The sequence below is a fragment of the Grampus griseus genome (assembly GCF_964374135.1).
Source record: "Grampus griseus genome assembly, chromosome: 11".
NCBI classification, from domain to species: Eukaryota; Metazoa; Chordata; class Mammalia; order Artiodactyla; family Delphinidae; genus Grampus; species Grampus griseus.
In genome coordinates this window covers 49,889,369-49,911,534 of record NC_139005.1, presented here as the reverse complement: position 1 = coordinate 49,911,534, position 22,166 = coordinate 49,889,369, and the positions used below count along the sequence as shown (strand labels likewise).

Genomic DNA, 22,166 nt, shown 5'->3' with positions numbered 1-22,166 from the left:
TATCATATGAGACCCTTCTTTAAAGCATCTTAGATTCTTCCCATGGGTCATAGGCTCTATAGGATAAAGTTCCTATAGAGTTTCACGGTCTAGTTCTGACGTAGCTCCCTCGCCAAGCCTATACTTAAGTCACACCCACCCCTCTTTGTAAAGTTCACATCACTCTGTTTTCAGAGGTTATTCCTATGCCTGGAGGGTCTTGCCTTGCCTTTTCTCTGATTCTTGACTTCCTCCTTTATTCCATGAAGCTGAGCTCAGGTGCCACCTTAGCTGTGACACTTTCCGTGACTCTTCTTTTGCAGAATTGTCTCCTCCTCTGCATTTTCAGGTCTCTTGTGACATATATCTTGGGTATAGCATCAGTCGGAACAACTCAGTTATTTATAGGAAGGTGTCTCTACTGTGTAGATGACTATGGGCTCCCTGGGGGTAGAAGCCATGCCGTAGTCTTCTTGCTTTATCCCTCTTGGCTACACAATATTTTAAAGTAATTATTTCAATCAAGATGTACTACGTATCTAATAACTTTCTTGGTTTATTTATGAAGTCGCAGAGATCTGATTACGGGGTTGCAGAATCCAGTGCCTTTGGGGCCAGGCTGGTGACTTAATGGCAGAAGTGGACAGAGTGAGGTCTGGGGTGAGCTAGCGAGGAAATGCCCCATCTCTGATCGTTGTTGCCCAAGAGTGTGACAGGTGTTGCTGAAGGTATTATTTTCCAAGAGAAATGGGAAAACTAAATTTTTAATATAAATATCCCAGTTTTTCTTTTAATTAATTAATTAATGGCTGCATTCGGTCTTCGTTGCTGCGTGCGGGCTTTCTCTAGTTGTGGCGAGTGGGGGCTACTCTTCGTTGCGGTGTGTGGGCTTCTCATTGTTGTGGCTTCGCTTGTGGAGCATGGGCTCTAGGCGTACAGGCTTCAGTAGTTGTGGTACGTGGGCTCAGTAGTTGTGGCTCGCGTGCTCTAGAGCACAGGCTCAGTAGCTGTGGTGCACGGGCTTAGTTGCTCCATGGCATGTGGGATCTTCCCAGACCAGGGCTCGAACCCATGTCCCCTGCATTGGCAGGCAGACTCTTAACTACTGCACCACCAGGGAAGCCCCCGGTTTTTCAATATGGGCAACTACAAATTCACCTTCTAAAGAAATACCTTGTGGGCACAACTTTTAAAATACCAACCTGTCTGTCGGCTGGATGTGGCCCTTGAGACCCCAGTTAGCAGACCCCGATTGGTCACATCTCTTCATTAGCCACGGACAGGGCCTGGGAACCAGAGCGTGCAAGTCTGCGTGATGGGAGAAGGCCTTGCACGTGTGTGCTCTGTTCTCAGCCTGCGTTCATCCTGCCATCTTGACACTCTGCCTCCTCCACCTGTTGGTGCTTAGCCATCTTCCAAGGTGTGAAAGCCAGATACCACAGAGAGTTCCATGGCTTTCCATCCTTTCTCCTCCCTGGTGACACCCGCTGGGCCGTTAACTGAATGGGCTGGGGTGACCTCCTGTTCCGCCTCCTCCCCGGAGGTGGCTGGGAGAACGTCCATCAGGAACATCCATTCTTTTTTTTTTTTTTTTTTTTTTTTTTTTGCAGTACGCGGGCCTCTCACTGTTGTGGCCTCTCCCGTTGCGGAGCACAGGCTCTGGACGCGCAGGCTCAGCGGCCATGGCTCACGGGCCCAGCCGCTTCCACGGCATGCGGGATCCTCCTGGACCGAGGCACGAACCCATGTCCCCTGCATCCGCAGGCAGACTCTCAACCACTGCGCCACCAGGGAAGCCCAGGAACATCCATTCTTGATGGAGGTTCTGGCTGTTTTTGCTGACGGCTGTTAGCGAAGGCTTTTGTTCCTAGTCAGAGCCCTGGTTTTCTAGTACACCAAGAATGAGAGGTTATTAACGCCCTTGGAGCTAGGAATTAAGTTGTCCTTATGTTCCAGCCTGTCTGGGTGGTCAGTAACCACTTCAGAGAATCACATGAAACATTGCCTGTGGGGTAACCTAGAAAAGAGAATTTTAATAATTGATTGCTATATTTGGTCTCCCGTAAATGATCGATTTCCCACCCTTCCCCCTACGGCCTCTTGCTGCCTGCTTCTCAATTGTCTGTGAATCAGCAACAACTCAGTTCACCTGATGGCCTTTCTAAAATGCTTGGTCCTTCTTACTCAGTGTGATTACTGGCTGTTTAGCGGTATTAACACTTCGTGTAAACTTTTTAGTCTAAACTGTCCAGGCTTTTATTTCCTTTAAAAACAAAGCAATAGAGTAATACCAAAAAAAAAGAGATCAAACCCAACCAAATTCTCTCTTTGGTCTTTTTCTGTGGGTCTGGGACCTGAGCTTCTGAGACCAGGAGCCTGGGGAGAGATGGCCTCGTTGGGCAGATCTAGGTGGGAACCTAGAAGTAGCACGTTCCTAACAGTGTGGCACTTTCCTGTGTACAGAACACTGTCGCATGGGTGGCTTGTGTGTTGCAACCACTTTGAGAAGAAGGCTCAGAGGAGCAGGTGGCCTTGCTCAAGGTCCGTGTTCAGGGAAATGTCATGCCGTGCCTCTTGTAGGCTCTGGATGTGACCCTGTGTCCTTGAGGCTGGCAGAGGGACACTGACAGAAGAGGGAAGAAGACGTTCCCCTCAAACTCACATAACTTCATAAAAGTCCTCTGGGCCCAACACAAGAGGCAGCTAGCTTGTGTTGGATATATTATTATTAAGTAATAATATTGAGTACTTACTGTGTACTGTTAAATACTTGTTATGCTAGGGCATTTAATTCTATCGGAAGTGACAGTTATCATCCGCATTTCAGAGACAGAAAGTAAACTTCCTGTGCCCGAGAACAGACGGCAAGTTTGAACTTGGTCTACCTGACCATTGTCTCTGTTGGTTCTTCTGCTGAGTTGCCAAGGGGGAGGGGTCGGTAATGAATGACTTGACACTTGCGACATGTGGGAATCTTTCCAAAACATTATCAACTGTGACTATCCTTTGTGGATTGACTGTCCTGTAAATCCTTTTGAAAATGTTTCCATTGTCAGTTCTCTGGACCAGTGGCTGTTGTGACAGGGGCTCACTTCTTGAGAATAGTTACTCGTCTGAATTTAGTGATAGGAACCTGCTCTGTGTGTTATATTATCAGGTGAATGTCCTTAAGGTCAAGGTTTTGAGCAGATGAGAAGGCAGGTAACTTGATAATTTAACAGTTGCCATTAAAACCAGGATTTTTCTGCTGAAATTCAGGTGGAGTTGATTTTTTTAAAAATTTGTGACTAGAATATTTTACAAACAGAAAGAAGGAAAACAGGTTTCCAAAGTGTGTGATAGTAGCAGAGAATGAATCACTTGCTCTTTTTAAATAGGGTCTTCTACTGCTACAGATCTCATGGTCACATTCATGCCTGGTGTTCAGGTCATAGCTTCCAGTTGTATCTGATACACACATAGGATTTTGGACTTCCAAGACCTTAAAATTCTGCATTTACCTGTTTTTACAAGGGGGGAAAAATCTAGGTGTTTTGTCCAGTTGAGGGTAGGCTGGTAGGTTAACACAGTCCATAATTGAATTTAACTTTGTCACGTGTCTCTCTCCTAGGGCAAACATATCCCGATCTTCTAAGGGAAGAAAGAACTGGATGTAAACTTTCCATATTGAAGACATAGTAGTTAACCTTCCCTTTCATCGTCTCACAATTCTCCCACTTGAATTTTAACCCTAACTTCAGAATTTCCCAGTTCTTTAATTTAGGTGACTAATATCCCCTCTCCCGAACACATATATTTTAGCAACTCCCAGAATTTAATCTGAGAAGTACTACTGAGAAACTGAGGTTTGCAGAAGTTAAGCAACTTGACCAAACACTCTGCTGTCCAGTAGTTGTGACTTTAAAAAGAGGAGAACAGTAGTGGCCAACTCATAGAGTCCACAGAGGATTACATGAGTTAATTACTACATGTAAAATGCTAACAACAGTCCCTGGCACATAATTAGTTCTCAACAAGTGTAAGATACTGTTATTATGCTACATCTAGGAAGTAGCAGAGTTGATTTCTGTCTGGTTACATTCATTGTTTCAGCAGATGTTTGTTGAACACCTGCTGTGTGCTATGTTCTGGGGAGATAGCCCATCCTCTTAACCATTGTGCTTTATTACTTCCAGTTTAATTTCAAGGAAGATGTTCTCCTCCTTTGTAGGAAATTGGAAAATAATGACACCAAAGAGATGATGATTTGTGGTCCACCAACGTTTTGTCTTTAAGTCTTCAAAATAAGCATCATGGGTGGGTATTGCTTAAAGAAAGGACATCTTGAAGTCATTCCTGTTGATCTCAAGATAGTGCTGACTTTTTGCTGGAGCCTATGATAAGAAGGGAATGATATAGTTGCTCACATAAAAAAAAAATTGAACCTATTGACAGAATGATGCTTCTGAACTCAGAAAACAGTTTTTCTCAGTTTACTTTTAGAGGAATTGGAGGTTTTATTTATATTTAGTAAACAAAGCATTTGCCTTTGAAGAACAAAATGAAATATTTAAGTTGATAGAGGTCAAGCTTTTTATTTATTTGTTTTTTTTTTGTGGTATGCGGGCCTCTCACCGCTGTGGCCTCTCCCGTTGTGGAGCACAGGCTCCGGACGTGCAGGCTCAGCGGCCATGGCTCACGGGCCCAGCCGCTCCGCGGCATGTGGGATCTTCCCGGACTGGGGCACAAACCCGCGTCCCCTGCATCGGCAGGCGGACTCTCAACCACTGCGCCACCAGGGAAGCCCCAGGTCAAGCTTTTTAAAGCCAAAATAAATTGAGAAGAATCAGGTCTTTCTACTAAAGCTGTACAGAGTCAGGAATTTGAAATAATCTGAAATATTGGATAGCAGTTGTGTGTTTTAAAAAGGCAGTGGCTTTCATTAAGATGACTATCATCTGGATAATAATCAGATATCTGACCAAACAGGCTTCCAGGGCTGGGGCTGCTGTCTTCCCTCTAGGTTGACGTTTCTGACTTTGTGATATTTCGTCAGTGTCATTCACAAGCTGTATTCGCTTGAAATGGCAAAGGAAGTGTATGTACCCTTGATTGTTCTTCACGGTTCCCTGGCTTTGATGAGTCATTGCTGGACAGCCTTCTCAACTAAGTGCCGATAAGAATAGACACACAATAGAAAAATTAAACAACTGAGAGCTGAAGCAGAAAGAGCTGGGACTGTGCTGTATTTAGCTGTGTGACCTTGTGTAAGCCACAGTATTCCTGGGCCCTGGGTTTCTCATGCATACAATAAAGTTTCTAGAGTCTCTTGCTGAAGTTAGGTCAACTTTGGAATTTAATATCCCCCAAGAGAGATAGGAGATATACAGCACATTCAAGGGACAGTGATTCGTGATTTATGTAATTATCGTAGCTTTGTTGACTGTTGGAAAATAGCAGTGGCAGATGAGTCAACCTGGCATGTAGCTTTCGGAGATCAGTGATGCTTTTTTTTGTTAAAGTTATGCTTTAGTCAGGTTTTTTTTTGGGTCCCAATGGTCCGGGTGATGCCAAGTTCCAGAAATAGAAGCCCCGATCTTGTTCAGAGGACGGTACGGAAGGGACGGTTGTCACGAACTTGTTTTCCTAGCCGAGCCTCCACTTTGGCTTTCCCTAGGGAAGATGTTAGTGGGTGACCACGGGGGTGTAACATCACCATCCAGCGAACCATCCGCCCCAGACATGTTGCTTGGAAGTCACTATCAGTGACAGAGAAGAGGCAGGTGGTATTTTAAATCTCCTTCCTCTGCCGGGTTTGATTCTCCAAAAATCCATGTGAAAGGGAAACTCCAGACAAATGCGTGTTCTGTATTAGGAGCTCCAGCTGCAAACACCTGGACTAAACGTGGGCTCCTCTAGAGACAGGCAGATCTGAACCATCCATCCTTCATCCTTCCTCTGGGTGCCTTCTCCAGTAGCTAGAGAAGCAGGGAGAGAATCCCCTTTCTCTCAGGCACGGACCTGAGCTTGCCTAATCTGCTTATTCCGTGCTTCCCCACACAGTCCAACTGGTCCTCCCACCGACTGATGCAAATCCCCGTGTATAATAGGAAGAGGTTGGGGTGGGGGTCAAAGGAGGCCTCACTCTGAATCCCAGCAGCGCTCCTTCCTGGCTGTGGAACTTGGGATAACTTACTTAGCTTGGGCAGCAAGCATAGTGGTATTAATGGTCTTATGCAGGTAGTGTGTGTCTTCATCGTGTCGTCAAGAATTGCACTGTATTCTTTTTAAATTTTTTTTTATTGGAGTACAGTTGCTTTACAGTGATGTTAGTTTCTGCTGTATAGCAAAGTGAATCAGCTATACGTATACATCTGTCCCCTCTTTTTTGGATTTCCTTCCCATTTAGGTCACCACAGAGCATTGAGTAGAGTTCCCTGTGCTCTACAGTAGGTTCTCAGCATTGTATTCTTAAACCTTGTGAAAAACGCCTCCTCCTTAGAGGAGAGAGTGAAGGTGGGGCCGAAAACTAGACCTTGACCTTTTCCTCCCTTCATCCCTGAGAGGGTGTGGAGGCAGATTTGACCTCACAGAGATCAGCAGGGACCCCTGCCTCCTAGGACAATGGTCTTCATATTCTGTAAGCAACAATCTACTTTTTTAAAAAAAAAGAATCTTACACAAAACTGTCGTGTGTAAAATGAGTTAAAGACTTCCATTTATAAAAATATGGTTAAGTTGAAATTTATAATAAACTCAGGAAGAATGATAAAGCAGTTTCAGTGAACAGAAATTTGAAATAGCGGAGATGGTAGATGACTCTTATGATCTTTTTCCTATTACGTATAGATAAGTAATTGCAAAATTTTTTTTTTATTTCTTTTTGGCTGCATTGGGTCTTCGTTGCTGAGCACGGGCTTTCTCTAGTTGTGGCGAGCGAGGGCTACTCTCTGATGCGGTGCGCAGGCTTCTCGTTGCGGTGGCTTCTCTTGTTGCGGAGCACGGGCTCTAGGCACGCAGACTTCAGTAGTTGTGGCACACGGGCTCAGTAGTTGTGGCGCACGGGCCTATCTGCTCTGCGGCATGTGGGATCCTCCCAGACCAGGGTTTGAACCCGTGTCCCCGGCATTGGCTGGCAGATTCTTAACCACTGCGCCACCAGGGAAATCCCTCAAATGGTATTTTTTTAAACAAATCTTCTTCCAATCAAGTGATACTGGTCAAAGAGAAAAGATAGAAGGATTATAATGCCAAAGCTGCCCAAAATATATAGACTAGCATGTATTTGTTCACATGTAACAGATGGGAATCAACTTTTAAATTATTGCAGTTTTTTTCCAAAATGCTTATACATTTAAAAAATAAATTTAAAGTAAATGTTAAAACATCTGAAACACCTCCATAGAATCCCAAGGTTTGGTAGAAGACTGTTCAAAACACACTCCCTGAAGTCTTACAGCACTCAGATCTCAGTTTGCTCTGTTTCCTGTTTGATTGTAGCGTGTATACTGTTTTTAGGTCTGAAAGCCATTTGATATAAAAAACGGTGACATTTGAATAAGGTCTGCAGTCTGGTTGACAGTGCTGGATCAGTGTCAGCTGCTTGTTTTGATATCGTACTTGAGTGATATAAAATGTTGCTTTTGGGGGAAGTTGGGTGAAGGGTGCATGAGACTATACTATTTTTGCAGTTTACTCTGAGTTTATAATTATTTCAGAATTTAAAATTCTTTATAAAAAGTCATTTGAAAATGATCATCTTCTAATTAATTGTTAGGAGGGAGTACAACAAGACTGAGTGGTGTATATACCACACTTTTAAAGTGGTTTTCCATCTATCTTACCTTATTTTGAAAAAAAAGCATCTTTCTTTCCTTGCCACTGAGTCTGTATCCTCCACACTCACTCTGTCACCTACTGTGACACTGTTGAAATTTTGGGAAAAAAACACAGTCAATGGCACATCAAGGAGAGCTCTCTTTCAGGAAAACTAATTTAGCTGCCACTTAACTACTTAATAAGAAAATGGTACCGAAACCCAGGAGTTCATTCTGCGGTCACCTGATACAGAAGAAGGTCTATGAATGATGTAGCATGTTTTTCTGAGGCATTCCTGTGCTCAAAACATTAGTAATTAGGCCAAAGAATATCGACATGCCATGAGATCATAGGGCCACACGTACAAATCAGCATGCCCTATAGTCTGTTGTGATGATGCAACGTGAGGAGTGTTATTCTACATGAGAAAAGATAAAGGAGTGAAGATAATTTTAAAAGAATAAACCTTTGATCCGTTCACTTCTCCGTGTGTAAAGTAAAAGTGGTCATGGCAGTCATGAAACACAGTTCTCTGTTCTCTTGGATTTTACAGTGTGCTGTAAATGACTGCCTTGTTCTTTGATAAGATTGATGGTGGTTTTGCTCTATCACTTGGAGAAATGCAACGGAATTCCCTGAGCCAGCCATCTGTCTTCAATGTAATTGGCAAAAAGAGTGATTGTCTCGAGTGTTTTGACTGGAAGTGGATTGGTGGGGTTGATCCCGTCTATCAGACACCTGCGAAGGTGAGCTGACCTCAGCATATTGCTTTAGCACATGTTTTAACATATGCTGGTAGAATTACATTAAAAAAAAAAAATCCATTTACTCCACCAAGCCTGTAAGGTCCTGTGCATTAAGTAGGGCGTTCGTTTTGTGCCAGTTGTGAAGCCTGTCTGGGCTGACCTGAGGGACTGGGCTCTCAGCTCTCCAGACATCACTCTGTCTGACCGGCTTTTCTGGCTTCTCCTCCAGGGTTATCAACGCCGGGAAGAGCACACACAATGAAGACCAAGCCAGCTGTGAGGTGCTCACCGTGAAGAAGAAAGCAGGGGCCATTACCTCAACCCCAAACAGGAACTCAGCTAAGAGACGGTCCTCACTTCCCAACGGGGAGGGGCTGCAGCTGAAGGAGAACGCGGTAAGACCCTCCTTCATCCCCTGTTCTCGGGTGAGAGGAACGTGCACGCTGTGGCCCCCTTGTGGGATGTTCGGAATGGAAGAGAGAAAAGCCATGTCCCCAGGGTTAGTGGAGTGGCAGGTCTGTGCTCAGGGTATCACACCGTCACAGCGAAGGTGACACATGGAGTTAGGAAGAGCTGGTGTTGAATTCCCTGGCGGTGCAGTGGTTAGAACTCTGAGCTTCCACTGCTGGGGGCTCGGGTTCCATCCTGGGTTGGGGAGCTAGGATCCCGCAAGCCGAGCAGCACGCAAAGTAAACAAACAAACAAATAAATGGAGCAGCTGGTGTTTAGGTTCTAAACCTTTAAAGTAAAGAAAACGCCCATATCATATATGAGTTTTGCTGCAAGAATTAGTATATATGTTTGGTGGTTTTTAAGAAGCTACTTCAAGGTTTTTGTGAAGGAGATAGTCCCTGGAAGTCTCTCAGAAGCAGTGGGAGGAACTCTAGCCATCGGCTTGCAGCCCTGCTATGCACGACTCTGCCCCTCTCCTCCCCTTGCCTGCCCCTTAGAGTTGCCCAGTTGGAGCCTTGCTTGAATGTCTTCCAAATTAATGTTTGTTTCAACTGGCCCAAAGCCCTTGCATCCTATGGGGCAGCCCTGCAGACCGGATGCCCTATTGACAAACCACAGAGCGTTTCTCCTCTTTCCAATTTCTGGAGAACAAAGCAGACATCCTCGGAAAGTTCTGAAGAAGCTCTCAGAAAAGTATAGGGAACAATCAGTACTCTGTCCATCGGCAGGTTTAGTCCTACAGAAAAGAGACATTAAATGGGGTGACCCCAATGTGACTGTTTATTCTGATGGTCTTAGGATATTTTTGTATGTCAATTTCTATAGGATTGTAAAGGATCTAGGAATCTCTTCTTAGTCTAAGTGATAGTGTCTTGTTGCATTTACGCTTAGGGAATAAGAGTACTGATTTATTTTGGTAGCATTAGTTCAACTTAGGGTTAGAAAGCACAGTGACCTGTGGAGATTCATCAGTTGTGCTTGCTTTCAAGGCTGAAGGAAGCACTGGTTAGGCCTCTCCCAAAAAGCGAGAGTCAGGGACCCAGATGGGCAGGACCAAATAATACTGGTTAAGTGCATGGTCTCTGGAGTAAGACGTTTCAGAACAGTCCATGGCTTACAGCTGTTGAATTTGGGGATAGTTATTTATTCTTTGAGCCTCACCCTTTCTCTTCTCTAAAAAGGAAGGATAATAATGGTAACTACCAAATATGGTGGAAGAGGCTAGTTGCAAGTAAGAAATCCAACAGTCCATGTAAAGTCTTGAGCCAGTGTCATCATTAATAAATCCTTGATCAATGCTAGTGATTATTATCCTAAAGTCAGTTCTACTTCTGTAATCCTCTGTGGATAACGCCCACTGGGTTTTCATTCATTTGTAAACTGGAGATCACACAATGTCTTTCGTACCTTCTTGATGGACTTATTTTGAGGATTGAGTTTTTATGGAAAAGGGCTCAGGAAATGTGAGACATTAGTGATAACTGGGTATGGGTGCCAGTGACTTAATGTTGCTCTTTCCCCTGGCAGGTCTCCTCTGCCACTGGATATAAAGTGATTTCTGTAAAACTAAGTCAGTGTTGACATTTGGCTGAAGGCCTGTGGGTGATGGCGTTTTCCCTTGTTGCTAAGTTCCTCCTAGAAGTGGAACCAGGAGTAACTTTTTACCTTTCCTTAAGAACAGTGAAACCAGTGCATGAGCCCTTTAGGATGGAGCCGGGGGCCTCCTTTGTGATGGCTCTGAACCTCTGTGGGGTCCATGAGCCACTAGGAGGCAGCAAGGAGATGCCATGCAGAGCCGGCACCCCTCCCCCTGCATTCCTGCTTTGGCCACAGCAGCTTCACTTCTACCTGCCTTATATATTAGGCTACTTATTAGCGTTTAAGGCAAGAGCTGTGCTGCCTTTTTCCTTTTAGTTTAGTTGTGGGAAATTATACATAAAATAAAAGTTACCATTTTAACCATTTTTAAGTGTATCGTGCAGTGGCATCAAATACATTCATATTGTTGTGCAACCATCAGTATCATACATCTGCTGAACCTTTTCATCTTCCCAAACTGCAACTCTGTACCCATTAAACACTAACTACTCCTTCCTTCTCTCCCCCTTCCCCTCCCCGTCCCCCGTCCCTGGCAACTACCATTCTGTTTCCTGTCCCAGTGAATTTGACTGCTCTAGGGGCCTCCTATAAGTGGAATCATATAATATTTGTCTTTTGTAGTTGGCATATATCACTTATCGTAATGTCTTCAAAGATTATCCATGTTGTAGAATGTGTCATAATCTTATTCCTTTTTAAGGCTGAATAATATTCTGTTGTGTGCGTACATACCATTTTGTTTATCCATTCATCCATCGATGGACACTTGCTTTCATTGTCTATTGTGAATATTACCACTATGAACATGGGTGTTTGAATACCTGTTTGAGTCCCTGCTTTCGATTCTTTTGAATATACACCCAGAGTGGAATTGTTGGGTGATACGGTAATTCTGTTCAATATTTTGAGGAACCACCATGCTGTCTTGCACACCAGCTGCACCATTTTACATTCCCGCCAGCAGTACACAAGGGTTCCAATTTCTGCACGTTTTTGCCAACACTTGTTAATTTCTGTTTTTCTAAAATAATAGCCGCCCTAATGAGTGTGAAGTGGTACCTCATTGTATGAACATCTTTTCATGTGCTTCTTATTGGCCAGATATATCTTCTTGAAAGAAATGTCTGTTCAGGTCCTTTGCCCATTTTAAAATCAGGTTGTCTGTTTCGTTGTTGTTGTTTGTGCTGCTTTCTAAAAGCTGGAAAAGCGTAACCTAGGGTGCCAGGTGACTCACTGAGTGCGAGCTGTGTTCCAGGAATTGGATGCTGCGGATTCAGCAGGGAATAAAACAGACAGCAATCCCTCCCTACAGGGAGCTTGCGTTCTTTGACAGCGACAAACAATTAAAATAGATAGCATGGCAGATAAACACTATGGAGAGAAACAAAGTAGGGAAGCAGAAATAATAGGAAGCGTGAGGCTCAGGGTGGTTAAAGGAGGTGTCAGACTGTAACCCGGGGGCAAAGATCTGAAAGGGCAGCTGTTGGGAGGAAGAACATTCTGACATCCTAGGCAACTGTAAGAACCCTGAGGCAGGAACAGGCTTGCAGTTTCTCAGAGAATCTGCCAGGAAGCCCATGCGTCTGGAGCAGACATCGTAAAGCCTGGGTTGCAGGTGACATTGTCAGAAAGGTTATAGAGAGTGAGACAAAGTGGCAGGACCTCAAGGCCGTTATCGGGACTTTGGCTGCTACGCTGAATGAACAGTTTGCTAGCAGAGGTCACTGGATATACTGCTTAAAAGAGGCCGGTGATTTTTGCCATCTAAAGACATCCCTTAACTCAGATATGGTGACACTGAGGAAAGGGCAGTGACAGCATAGGGCCCAGGGCAAGAAAACACCCGCAGGAGACAAGTAAGGTGGTCCCCCCTTTCCCCCTGTGATTCTCTTCCTTCACCCAGCAAGTGTGTGCTGAGCTCTGAGTCTGCACGCTGGGCCTTGGGGCTGAGGAGATGAACTCAGTACAGTTCCCACCCCCTCGAGCAGAGTTGGGGAGGGGAGGAAGGGTCGATAAGCAGCAGTACTACAGTGGAGTGAGTTTTAGGAGAAACAGAAAAAGTCCAGGTTGTGTGGACGCTCAGATTGGCCCCTGGTGGTTTGGGGAACAGTGGAGGGGATAGGCTGGGTCAGGTGAGGGAAGGCTCCCTGGAGAAGTGACATTTGAGCTGTCCGGAATTAACCAAGCAAATAAGAGAAAGGGGAGCTCCTGATAGAGGGAACGTGCAAATGCGGAGACAGGCTGGCGTGAGAGTGCGTGGGGCATGTCTTCCCACGTTTGGGAGCACGTGTAGTCACTTGGAGGGGAATGAGGCAGGAACAGCAAGCAGGTGTCACACGTGAGGGCCACTGAATGCCCTAATAAGCTGGAATTGTAACTAGTGACTTTAGACAAGGGCATAACGGACTCGCGACAGTGGGGAGGCTGACTTGGAAGACGAGAAGAGCACACCTAGAGGCTGGGACACCTAGGAGTCTGGCTCGTGCAGAAATCTGGGTGAGAAATGATGAAAGCTCGAAATAAGGCAGTGATTAGAGCAAGGGGCAGGCTCGGAAGAGATGATGTGAGAGGTACTGTTGAGGTGACCAGGTGACCAACCATGTGGAGCAGGGGAGAGTGGGAGATGCCAGGTTTCAGCCACTGGGTGCTGGTCCTTGAAAGTGGACCCCTGGGGCAGGCACAGGTTCAAGGTGAGGAGGTGGGCGGAAATGGCGACTTGAGTTTTGAGGATGCTAACTTTTCAGGGGGGAGTGTTTTGTAGGAAGTTAGAGCTGAGGGATTGGAGCTCAGAGCAAGTCTAGGGGGGCTTAGAATTCAGGAGTTACAAGCCCAAAGGAATTCCAAGAAGAGAGGGGAGTTGTCAGAAGCAGAAGTAGCAATGCTGCGGGCCACAGAGAGGCCAAGAAAGATAAGGATGAAAAAGTGGCAAATACTATTATAAGCAAGAAATGCAGCAACGGGATAAATAATGGCATCATTATTTCATTTGCAAATAGAGAGTTGACAGACATGAAGGATGGTGAAAGGAAGATGCATGGACTCTCTCCAGAATACATGTGATGAATTTCTCCCTCCTTTTCGACCTCTTCATCCCCAACAAACTTTGTACAGTCAAAATAAATATTTCCACAAGACTTCGTTCACGTATAATATCACCTTCATCTTACTTGGAGATTGAAGAAAGCCTAAAGTTTCCTGTAAGATCACATGAGATTCACCATGAAAAGAGGAATTATCACAGGAATATTTTTATATGTTAGAAACATGGAAGGGACTTCCCTGGCGGTCCAGTGGTTAAGACTCCGCACTTCCGCTGCAGGGGGCGCAGGTTCAATCCCTGGTAGGGGAACTAAGATCCCGCTTGCCACGCAGCATGGCCAAAAAAAAGAAAGAAAGATCAGTGATGTGCAAGGAATTCAATTCAGCAGGAGCCTAACTTTGTATTTGATAACGTAGGGTAGTTGGGTAGCAGTGAGATGATTATTTATCACTACAGACAATTATTGATTGGTATAAAGATTATAAGACAACTTTAAATTTTTCTAAGCTTTTTATTTTATATTGGAGTACAGTTGATTAGCAGTGTTGTGTTAGTTTCAGGTGTACAGCAAAGTGATTCAGTGATACATATATACATGTATCTATTCTTTTTCAAATTCTTTTCCGTTGAGGTTGTTACAGAATATTGAGCAGCGTTCCCTGTTCTCTACAGTAGGTCCTTGTTGGTTAACCATTTTAAATATAGCAGTATGTACCTGTCAGCTTTAAGCTATCCGTCATGCCAACTTACAGAGAATTATTTTATCCTATTAGTACAAGTAATTGTGTAGCCAAAGGAGTCAAATTAATCCTCCTGTTTTAAAACAAACTTAAAAAAGATTTTGGTGGATAAAATAACATGCACTCTGTTCTGCTTCTCGTAGCTTCCACGAGGCATTTGCCGAAGGAGCGTTGTTTCCTGTATTTGGGTGAGCTCTTGACAGCAGCGCCTTACTTATAAGAAAGAAAATACAAATTAATTTCAGGTTCCATCCACATATAGAGGAAACTCTCAGGAACAGAAGAAGCCATGTTCGAGAGAAGTCATAAAACTTAAAAGGAAAACAAAGAGAAGAGTTCCAGGGTGTTCTGTGCTGTAGTTTTTTAGCCTGAAGAAACGCAGTGGGATATGGTGAATTACTGATTGTATTCTCCCTTAAAAAATACTCGGCAATAGATCTAGTTTCTTCTTTTTAATTTAGCGTTTAGTGATATAATTAGTGAAATAAAGAAAGAAACATTTCTCTTTTGAGGAATAAGGAAGAGAAGTTTTGAGACCTCTGGGTATGGAGTGGCTATGAAGGAGAGAAGGATGTTTTCTGTGACAAGTTGGGGGTGGACTTTTCCTGTGCCGGCATCACATTGGGTAGTTGGTGTCCGAAGAACCTTTAGCCCACAGTCAGGCAGGTAGGTAATCGATACTCCGTGGCAATGTGCAATCCTCTCAACATTCCTACGCGTCTGATTATTTGTTTGGGGACATAGGGTGTAGAGCTAGGAAAGAAGAGAATCTAGAATGCCAGCGTTTCTGAAAGACATTGTCATAGAATCGTCCCTTAGGGAAAATGCTGTAAGCTTGTTGAGGGCAACACCCTCTCCCCCAGCATCCTCCTGCTGAAGCCTTTTCAATTCACCTGATCATGACTTGTGGGAACTAATCACCATTACTAGTTTTTCTTTCCTTTAATTTGAAAGGTGTTAAGAAGTCTTTATTTATTGTACTGATTGCCACCCCAAGTGAAACAGCTTTTCCAAGAGCTTTTGTTTTTCAGTTCCCAGGTACCTAGTCATTCTAGGAATGGGATAAAAAGAGGACCATAGTATATCGCTTCTCTGGGGAGGGAGAAAGAGAGTTCACTCTTAAGGGCATCTTATAACCTTGGTATTAAGATGATCTTATGTAAGATGTGTGGGTGGGAGATAGGGCACTGTGGCAATAACCAGGACATTCTCCGCCCACGTCTGACTCCCTGTTTTGAAAGAGATTATTTCTGGCTTAAGACGAATCTTGTGGACACACGCATTCTAAGTCTTATTCCCTTCAGAGCCCCCTTATGTTGTTACAGTCAAAACAAATCAAAGTATGTGGTTTCAGTATCTGTTAGTTCAGTGTGTAATTACAATAACAGGAGATGGCTGTGTCCACATCACGGCCAAGTTCATCAGCAGGGAAGAGGAAAGCTGATTATCTTTCTCAGCGGAGGATAGGGCAGCACTGTGGGAATTCCAGGCAAATAGGATCAAACTGGGGTGGGGAGAGGTAAAAAGGAAATGAGAAGGGGCTATTTCAACTCTCTGGAGTGAAGATTTGCTGTTCTTTTTATCTGTTTTCTGTAAGAAGGAGTCAGTCACCCGCCTCCCCCCACCCCCCGCCACCACCAGAACATTAAATGAAGATTTCTCGTGGTTCCATGGTGGCATCCCTTCTGGGGCATTTGGCCACGTTTGGCTGTCTGCTTCCTGCAGCGACGTCAGCTATAACAATAGGAGCGGTCTTTTATTTCTCTCATTGTGTTTATTACTCTAAATTTTCCCTCTCAACTAAGGTCTTTGTTCTGAGCATGTCAAGAAAAACATAACCTTTCCATTTATCTACTTAGATTTTTTTGAAGCAGGCATGCAGTGGTTTCTCTCAAAACTCTTATCTCTTGGTTCCAGGGATTAGAACTCTTGCCAGTGATTAAGAAGAATGACTTTACACCTAGGAATTGTTCAGGCTGATGTCAGTTAGAATAACTTTACAGTTCCCTCCTCGGTGGGTGTTGATTCACTCTGAAGACCAGGTTTGACCAAGATGTACGTAGCTGCTGAGAATGCAACTCAAACTTGGTTCCTCAGTAGATTTTCCCACTGTGGCAAATCTTAAGGCTAAAGGAAAATAAATGGCGCTGAGATGGAAATTTCTCCTTGTTTCACTTGTAATCTGATTTCCCCAGAGCTTCAGGTGGGAAGAACATTGGCAAGAGCAGTAAGCTCTTGAGATTTTCTTTTCTTCTTCTTCTTCTTATTTTTTTAAAACCCAATATTCGACATTCATGTGCCAGACACAGCACTGATCTTAATGCTTTGCCAATATTAATTCCTTTAACCTCATAATACATAAGTATGTACTATTCTTATCTTTATTCTACCAGTGAGGAAACCGAGGCACAGAACTGGAAAGTGTGGAGCTTGGGTTCAACACAGGCAGTCTGGCCTCCGAGCCTATACACACTGGTAACATGCTGCCTCTTTATCCTTTAGCAGCTGGGAAATATGGCAGGAAAATCTCCTTGGAAAAGTATGAAATGAAGGAAGAACAACTCCTAATGTTGAGATGTATAATTTCAATATAATTTGATGCTAAAATTTTCCTCATTCCCATTAGGATTTCTGTTTTGAATTAGGAGTTATTTAGCAGTCTCCCCTGTCGACTCAGAAACTGGATAACAGCTCTGACCGATTCAGGTGAAGAACACGATGGAAATGAAATTGTTCATCGTCTTATTGTCCTTACAGGCCAATTTTTTCTTGCTAAATTATTGAAGACCATTGTTTGCCTGAAACCATGGCAAGTAGGAAAAGCCTTCTGATTGAACAATAATGAGTGCCTTGAGTTTGAATCCCAGCTCTGCCACTCACTAGACATTACCTTGTGAAAGTTAGATGACCTCTCGATGCCTCAGTTTCCTTATCTGCTAATTGGGGGTAATAGTTCCTACTTCATAAGATTATTAGAATTAAATGAGTTAAAAATGTGAAAAGTGGGACTTCCCTGGTGGCGCAGTGGTTAAGAATCCACCTGCCAATGCAGGGGACATGGGTTTGAGTCCTGGTCCGGGAAGATCCCACATGCCGTGGAGCAACTAAACCTGTGGACCACAACTACTGAGCCTGCGCTCTAGAGCCCACGTGCCACAACTGCTGAAGCCTGCGTGCCAAGAGCCTGTGCTCTGCAACAAGAGAAGCCACTGCAATGAGAAGCCCGCGCACCGCAACAGAAAGTAGCCCCCGCTCGCTGCAACTAGAGAAAGCCTGTGCACAGCAACGAAGACCCAACAGCAGCCAAAATAAATAAGTTAATTAATTTAAAAAAAATATGAAAAATGCTTAGAATAGTGTTTGGCATGTAGTAAATGCTCAATTAATATTATCTGTTGTTATTCTAACAGTGGGGTTTGCAGCTGCATTTCAATATTGTTTCGCATTACTTGTGTTTCTACTGTAAACTAATTTAAGGAGAAGCTTTTGAGGTATAGAATAATAGTTCGAGAACATTCCCGAGTTAATTTTTGAGTCTAGAATAAACCATAACACAACTTAGCCAAAATGATCTTTAGCCACCTTTATACTTCCTGTCTCTCAGAAATTTTTATTTAATAGTGTTTTTACATATGGAACTAAATTGCCATTTGAAAACAAAAACCAGACATACTTATCCTACATCTTATTGTCTCATGAAGTGGAAGAATCAAAGCAAAGAAATCTGTGTTTAGTATTATCAGATCCTGAGAAGGACGCAGTGCTCTTTTACGTATATGAGAATAAGAGATCTTTCTCATTAGGGAACAAAATATTGGAATAATTTAGTCAGAAAGAGAAGTATGTTAAGAACAAACAAACTATGCGGTATGGGCATGATTCCAAGTGGGCAGCAGTAGAATGTGGGCCCAAGGAAGGACTTGTCACGAAGTTTCTCCACATCTCAGCTTCATCATCAGCTAATTTATTCTTCTGCCTCATACTGTGTTGCTGTGAGATCACATGAACTGGTGGTTGAAAGCTCTGTGGATGAAATGCCTAAAAACAGATACTCTAATTCTGCATCGTCATCCTTGCTGTGATACCTTGAAGCCTGGCCAGAAACTTGGTGGAAATCAAGTCATATAGTAGCTTATAGTGGGGATCAGAGGAGGATGTCCGCTCTCTGTTTCCCCAGTGGAAAATAAGTAATCCCTCTTCTTGGGCAAGAAAGGAGGCAGGCAAGTGCATACCATGTTCATACTGAGCCTTTTGTAAAATTGACCAAAGGATTTAACTCAAAGTGGGATTTCCGCATTTGTGATATTCCTTTCATGCTGTCCTCAGGTTATCTGAATACCTGGTGGGTTGGGACAGGGAGTGGAAGTTGAGGGTAAAATTAGCGGTGAACCTGTGTCTTCAGGGAAGGCAACCAGGAGGATGACACCACTTTTTCCTGTAAGACAGCTGTTTCTAGAGTAGCCATCTCCAATCCATCAGTTAAAGACAGTTTTTTTTTAGTATATACCCTTAATATATGTGTTCATTTATTGATATATAGCCATACTACTGAACATCCATCTAGTATACATTTAACAATTATAAAAACATGTTAAGGATTTAAAATATAATATAAAGACAATAAAGATGAAAAGGCAATTTTTAAAAATATAACAGCTAACAGTTACATGGTGTTGATTATATGCCAGCCATTGTTCTCTGTGTTTTTCATGCAGTAACCCATTTACTGCCTTGCTAAGAGCAGAGACTTCTTGTTTCCATTAGCTTATATCTCAAGGTGCAATTCATCATTAACAATAGCAAGTATAATTCCATATTTCAGCTGTCTCCTTGAGCACATCAGATACTTCTGGCTAGAATGGTTATTATTATTTGTCAGATATGACTAGTTGTCATTGCTTGGAGTGGGAAGTACCAGGTGTGACATGTTCTTTTTTGCTTATGTTTTCTATCAGCAATTTCTTTGCAGGGATTCTTAGAAACCTGTGCTCTATTTTGTGAGGGATAATTGAGTTAAAAACTTCATAATATAATGTGCAAGACCACTCCGTTGGGAGCACATGTACCCAGGAATAGGTTGCAATAAGCCAGAGCTAATAGAAGCGCCAGGGCACCCGTGCTCCATCATGTCCTGGAGACTTACCGACCCCGTGAGGGCGCCAGTGTCAGCCTGTATGAGAAATACTAGCTAAGGTTAATTTTCTTCTTCCACATTAAGTGAAACCATATGAAAGAATTTCTAATTCTGACGTTCTCCTCTTACACGCCGACTGAGTGTTTTAAGCTCCCCCTCGACTTTGCGTGCTCTCTTGTGGAAAGTGCTCATCTGGAAGGGAGAGCGGTGAAGCGGGCTTGCAACCTGAGCGCTTGTGTGGTGGGTATGAGATGCAAAGCCTGGTTTCTTTGAGCTGGTACCAGTGCGTCAAACCTCATTCTCTGGTATTCTTTGTGTTTCCTACCTTACATCTCAACACTTCTGTCGGGCTCCACAGGAACATTGGAGGTTTTCTCTAGCATCTCCGCTTCTTTGTCAGCATGCTGGAAGAGGGGCTGCCTCATTGTCTGCGGCATGGCCCACGAAGGCTGTTTTGCCTGTGGGTCCCCCAGAGCTGAGGGGCATGTGATGTGGCTCCTGCTTCAATAGGGCTAAAACCGAGGCTACGGCTTTTCGACGTCCTTGCTTAGCTGTGCTGGAATTACAGCTGAAGCTGCATGGACACAAGCTGCTTGCCTACAGACTTATTTTAGCTTGTTCGGTGGATACCTTTCTGTTTGGTGCAATCTTCTTTAAAGGCCCAAGGAACCCTCCCCAGTTAAAGCTTACTAAGTTCTGCCATAATATATGATCATGAAAATGGGAAAAAGAAAATAAGCAATATGATTAAAAAGCAGTTTCTAGAACTTTAGAGAAAGGAGGCTATAACATGGAGCCTACTTTAGTGAAATCCTAAAAGAGAAACTATGAACTTTGAACTACCAATTTGTTGCCTTCTGGAATATTCCTTAGTCTTATTGCAGATGTATTCCCGAAAAGGGGTGGGAATGTGTATGTATTATAAATTACGTAGAAGGCTATCTTTTTTTTTTTGTAAAGGAAATAACTTAGAATGCAACTGGAAAACTTTTTATTTTAATTTTTATTTATTTATTTATTTTTATTTTTGGCTGCCTTGGGTCTTTGTTGCTGTGCGTGGGCTCGTCTCTAGTTGCGGCCAGCAGGGGCTACTCTTCGTTGAGGTTCCCGGGCTTCTCATTGGGTGGCTTCTCTTGTTGCAGAGCAGGGGCTCTAGGTGTGCGGGCTTCAGTAGTTGTGGCACGTGGGCTCAGTAGTTGTGGCTCGTAGGCTCCAGAGCGCAGGCTCAGTAGTTGAGGCTCATGGGCTCTAGAGCACAGGCTCAGTAGTTGTGGCACACGGGCTTAGTTGCTCTGCGGCATGTGGGATCTTCCCGGACCAGGGCTCGAACCCGTGTCCCCTGCACTGGCAGGCGGATTCTTAACCACTGCGCCACCAGGGAAGTCCCAAAATTCTTATTTCTTAAACTGCTGTATTGCTTTGAAAAAATAAATATGAATGAAAAAATATATTTTCTCCCTTCCTTTCTTTGTATATTTAGTAGTTATTGAGCTTTTAGTAGTTACTGAGTAATTATATACCAGGGACGCCCTGGAATACCATAGTGAATGAGACACACGTGAGTGTCCAAGTAGGCCGATACAGACACGTCCGGCAATTCCACACCAGTGGGATAAACACTGTTGTAGGGGATGTACAGGAGCTGAGGTGGTCCAGGCAGCCTTGGTGAGGAGGTGATGCTTCCACTGAAAACTGAAGGGTATGCAGTTCTCCAAGCAGAGGGCCAAAAATGAAGGCAGAAGGAAAACATGACACTTACAGTCTTACAGGTGAGACAGAGTTAGAAGAGAGAGGACGAGAGCATCCCCGACCACCGACAAGGAGCAAGAGAGGAGCAGCAGCTAGATCATGCAGAGCCCCTGAGCCCATGTCAGCATCTGGAAGACGGAAAAGGACTTTAAGAGCAGTAGGGGGTGATTGAAGGTTCTATGCCATGACGGAATACAGGTGTATTTGCAATGAAATTGCAGATTTGCGATGCTTTAAAAGCACTGTGTTCGTGTAACTTGGGATTTGTCAGTCCTCTCTGGTAGATCCCCAGCTGCCTTATTCCCAGCTCAGACCCCTGACGTCAGTGTCGTCCCTCGATGCTGGTGTGACATTGAGGAGGTGCTCATTCCTCAAGTTTCTCAGATCTGACTGTATGCGTCAAACCATGCACTCTTATCTGAGAGCAGCTGATGGCGCCGTTTCGAGTAAAGAAGAGGGTGAGGGAGAATCGGGCCCTCGTATCCGTTTCGGAATAAATGTATGGCACGTCCTGTTTGATCATGATACTTTCAAAAGTGGACCTGAATTCTCTGTTAATGTCTCGGTCCCATTTCAAACACCACACAGCTCACTCCAACCTCATATTTTTCCTTGAAATGTCTCATGAAGTCCTCTCTCCTGGCCCAGTGGTACTACCCTGACCGAGGCCCTCTTTGCCTCAGGACAGACCTCTGTGAGCCCCTTAAATTCTGGTGCTTCCTTTTCACGGTGCACCTGCAGAACGTGTCGGCATCAGTGCTCCCTCAGCCCGGCTCTCAGCACTTTCAGGGGTGGAGGTGCCTCATTACTCCTCATGCCCCAAGGCAGCAAACTGGGGCTCCTGGTCTGCCTTGCTAGACTCCAGAACCTCACCCTGACCTGAACCTAACCCTCAAGGTCGGCCTTAGGTCACTGTCCACATGGGCCTC

General features: G+C 44.1%; 1 protein-coding gene across 1 annotated transcript in view; it reads left to right on the top strand.

Moving 5' to 3' along the window:
* Positions 1–22,166, top strand: part of PPM1H (protein phosphatase, Mg2+/Mn2+ dependent 1H) — a 258,587-nt gene that overhangs the window by 84,174 nt on the left and 152,247 nt on the right. Inside the window, exon 2 of the mRNA XM_082665119.1 lies at positions 8,752–8,917. Within this exon, the coding sequence (XP_082521245.1) occupies positions 8,752–8,917 (166 nt within the window). The remainder of the gene's footprint in view (positions 1–8,751; positions 8,918–22,166) is intronic.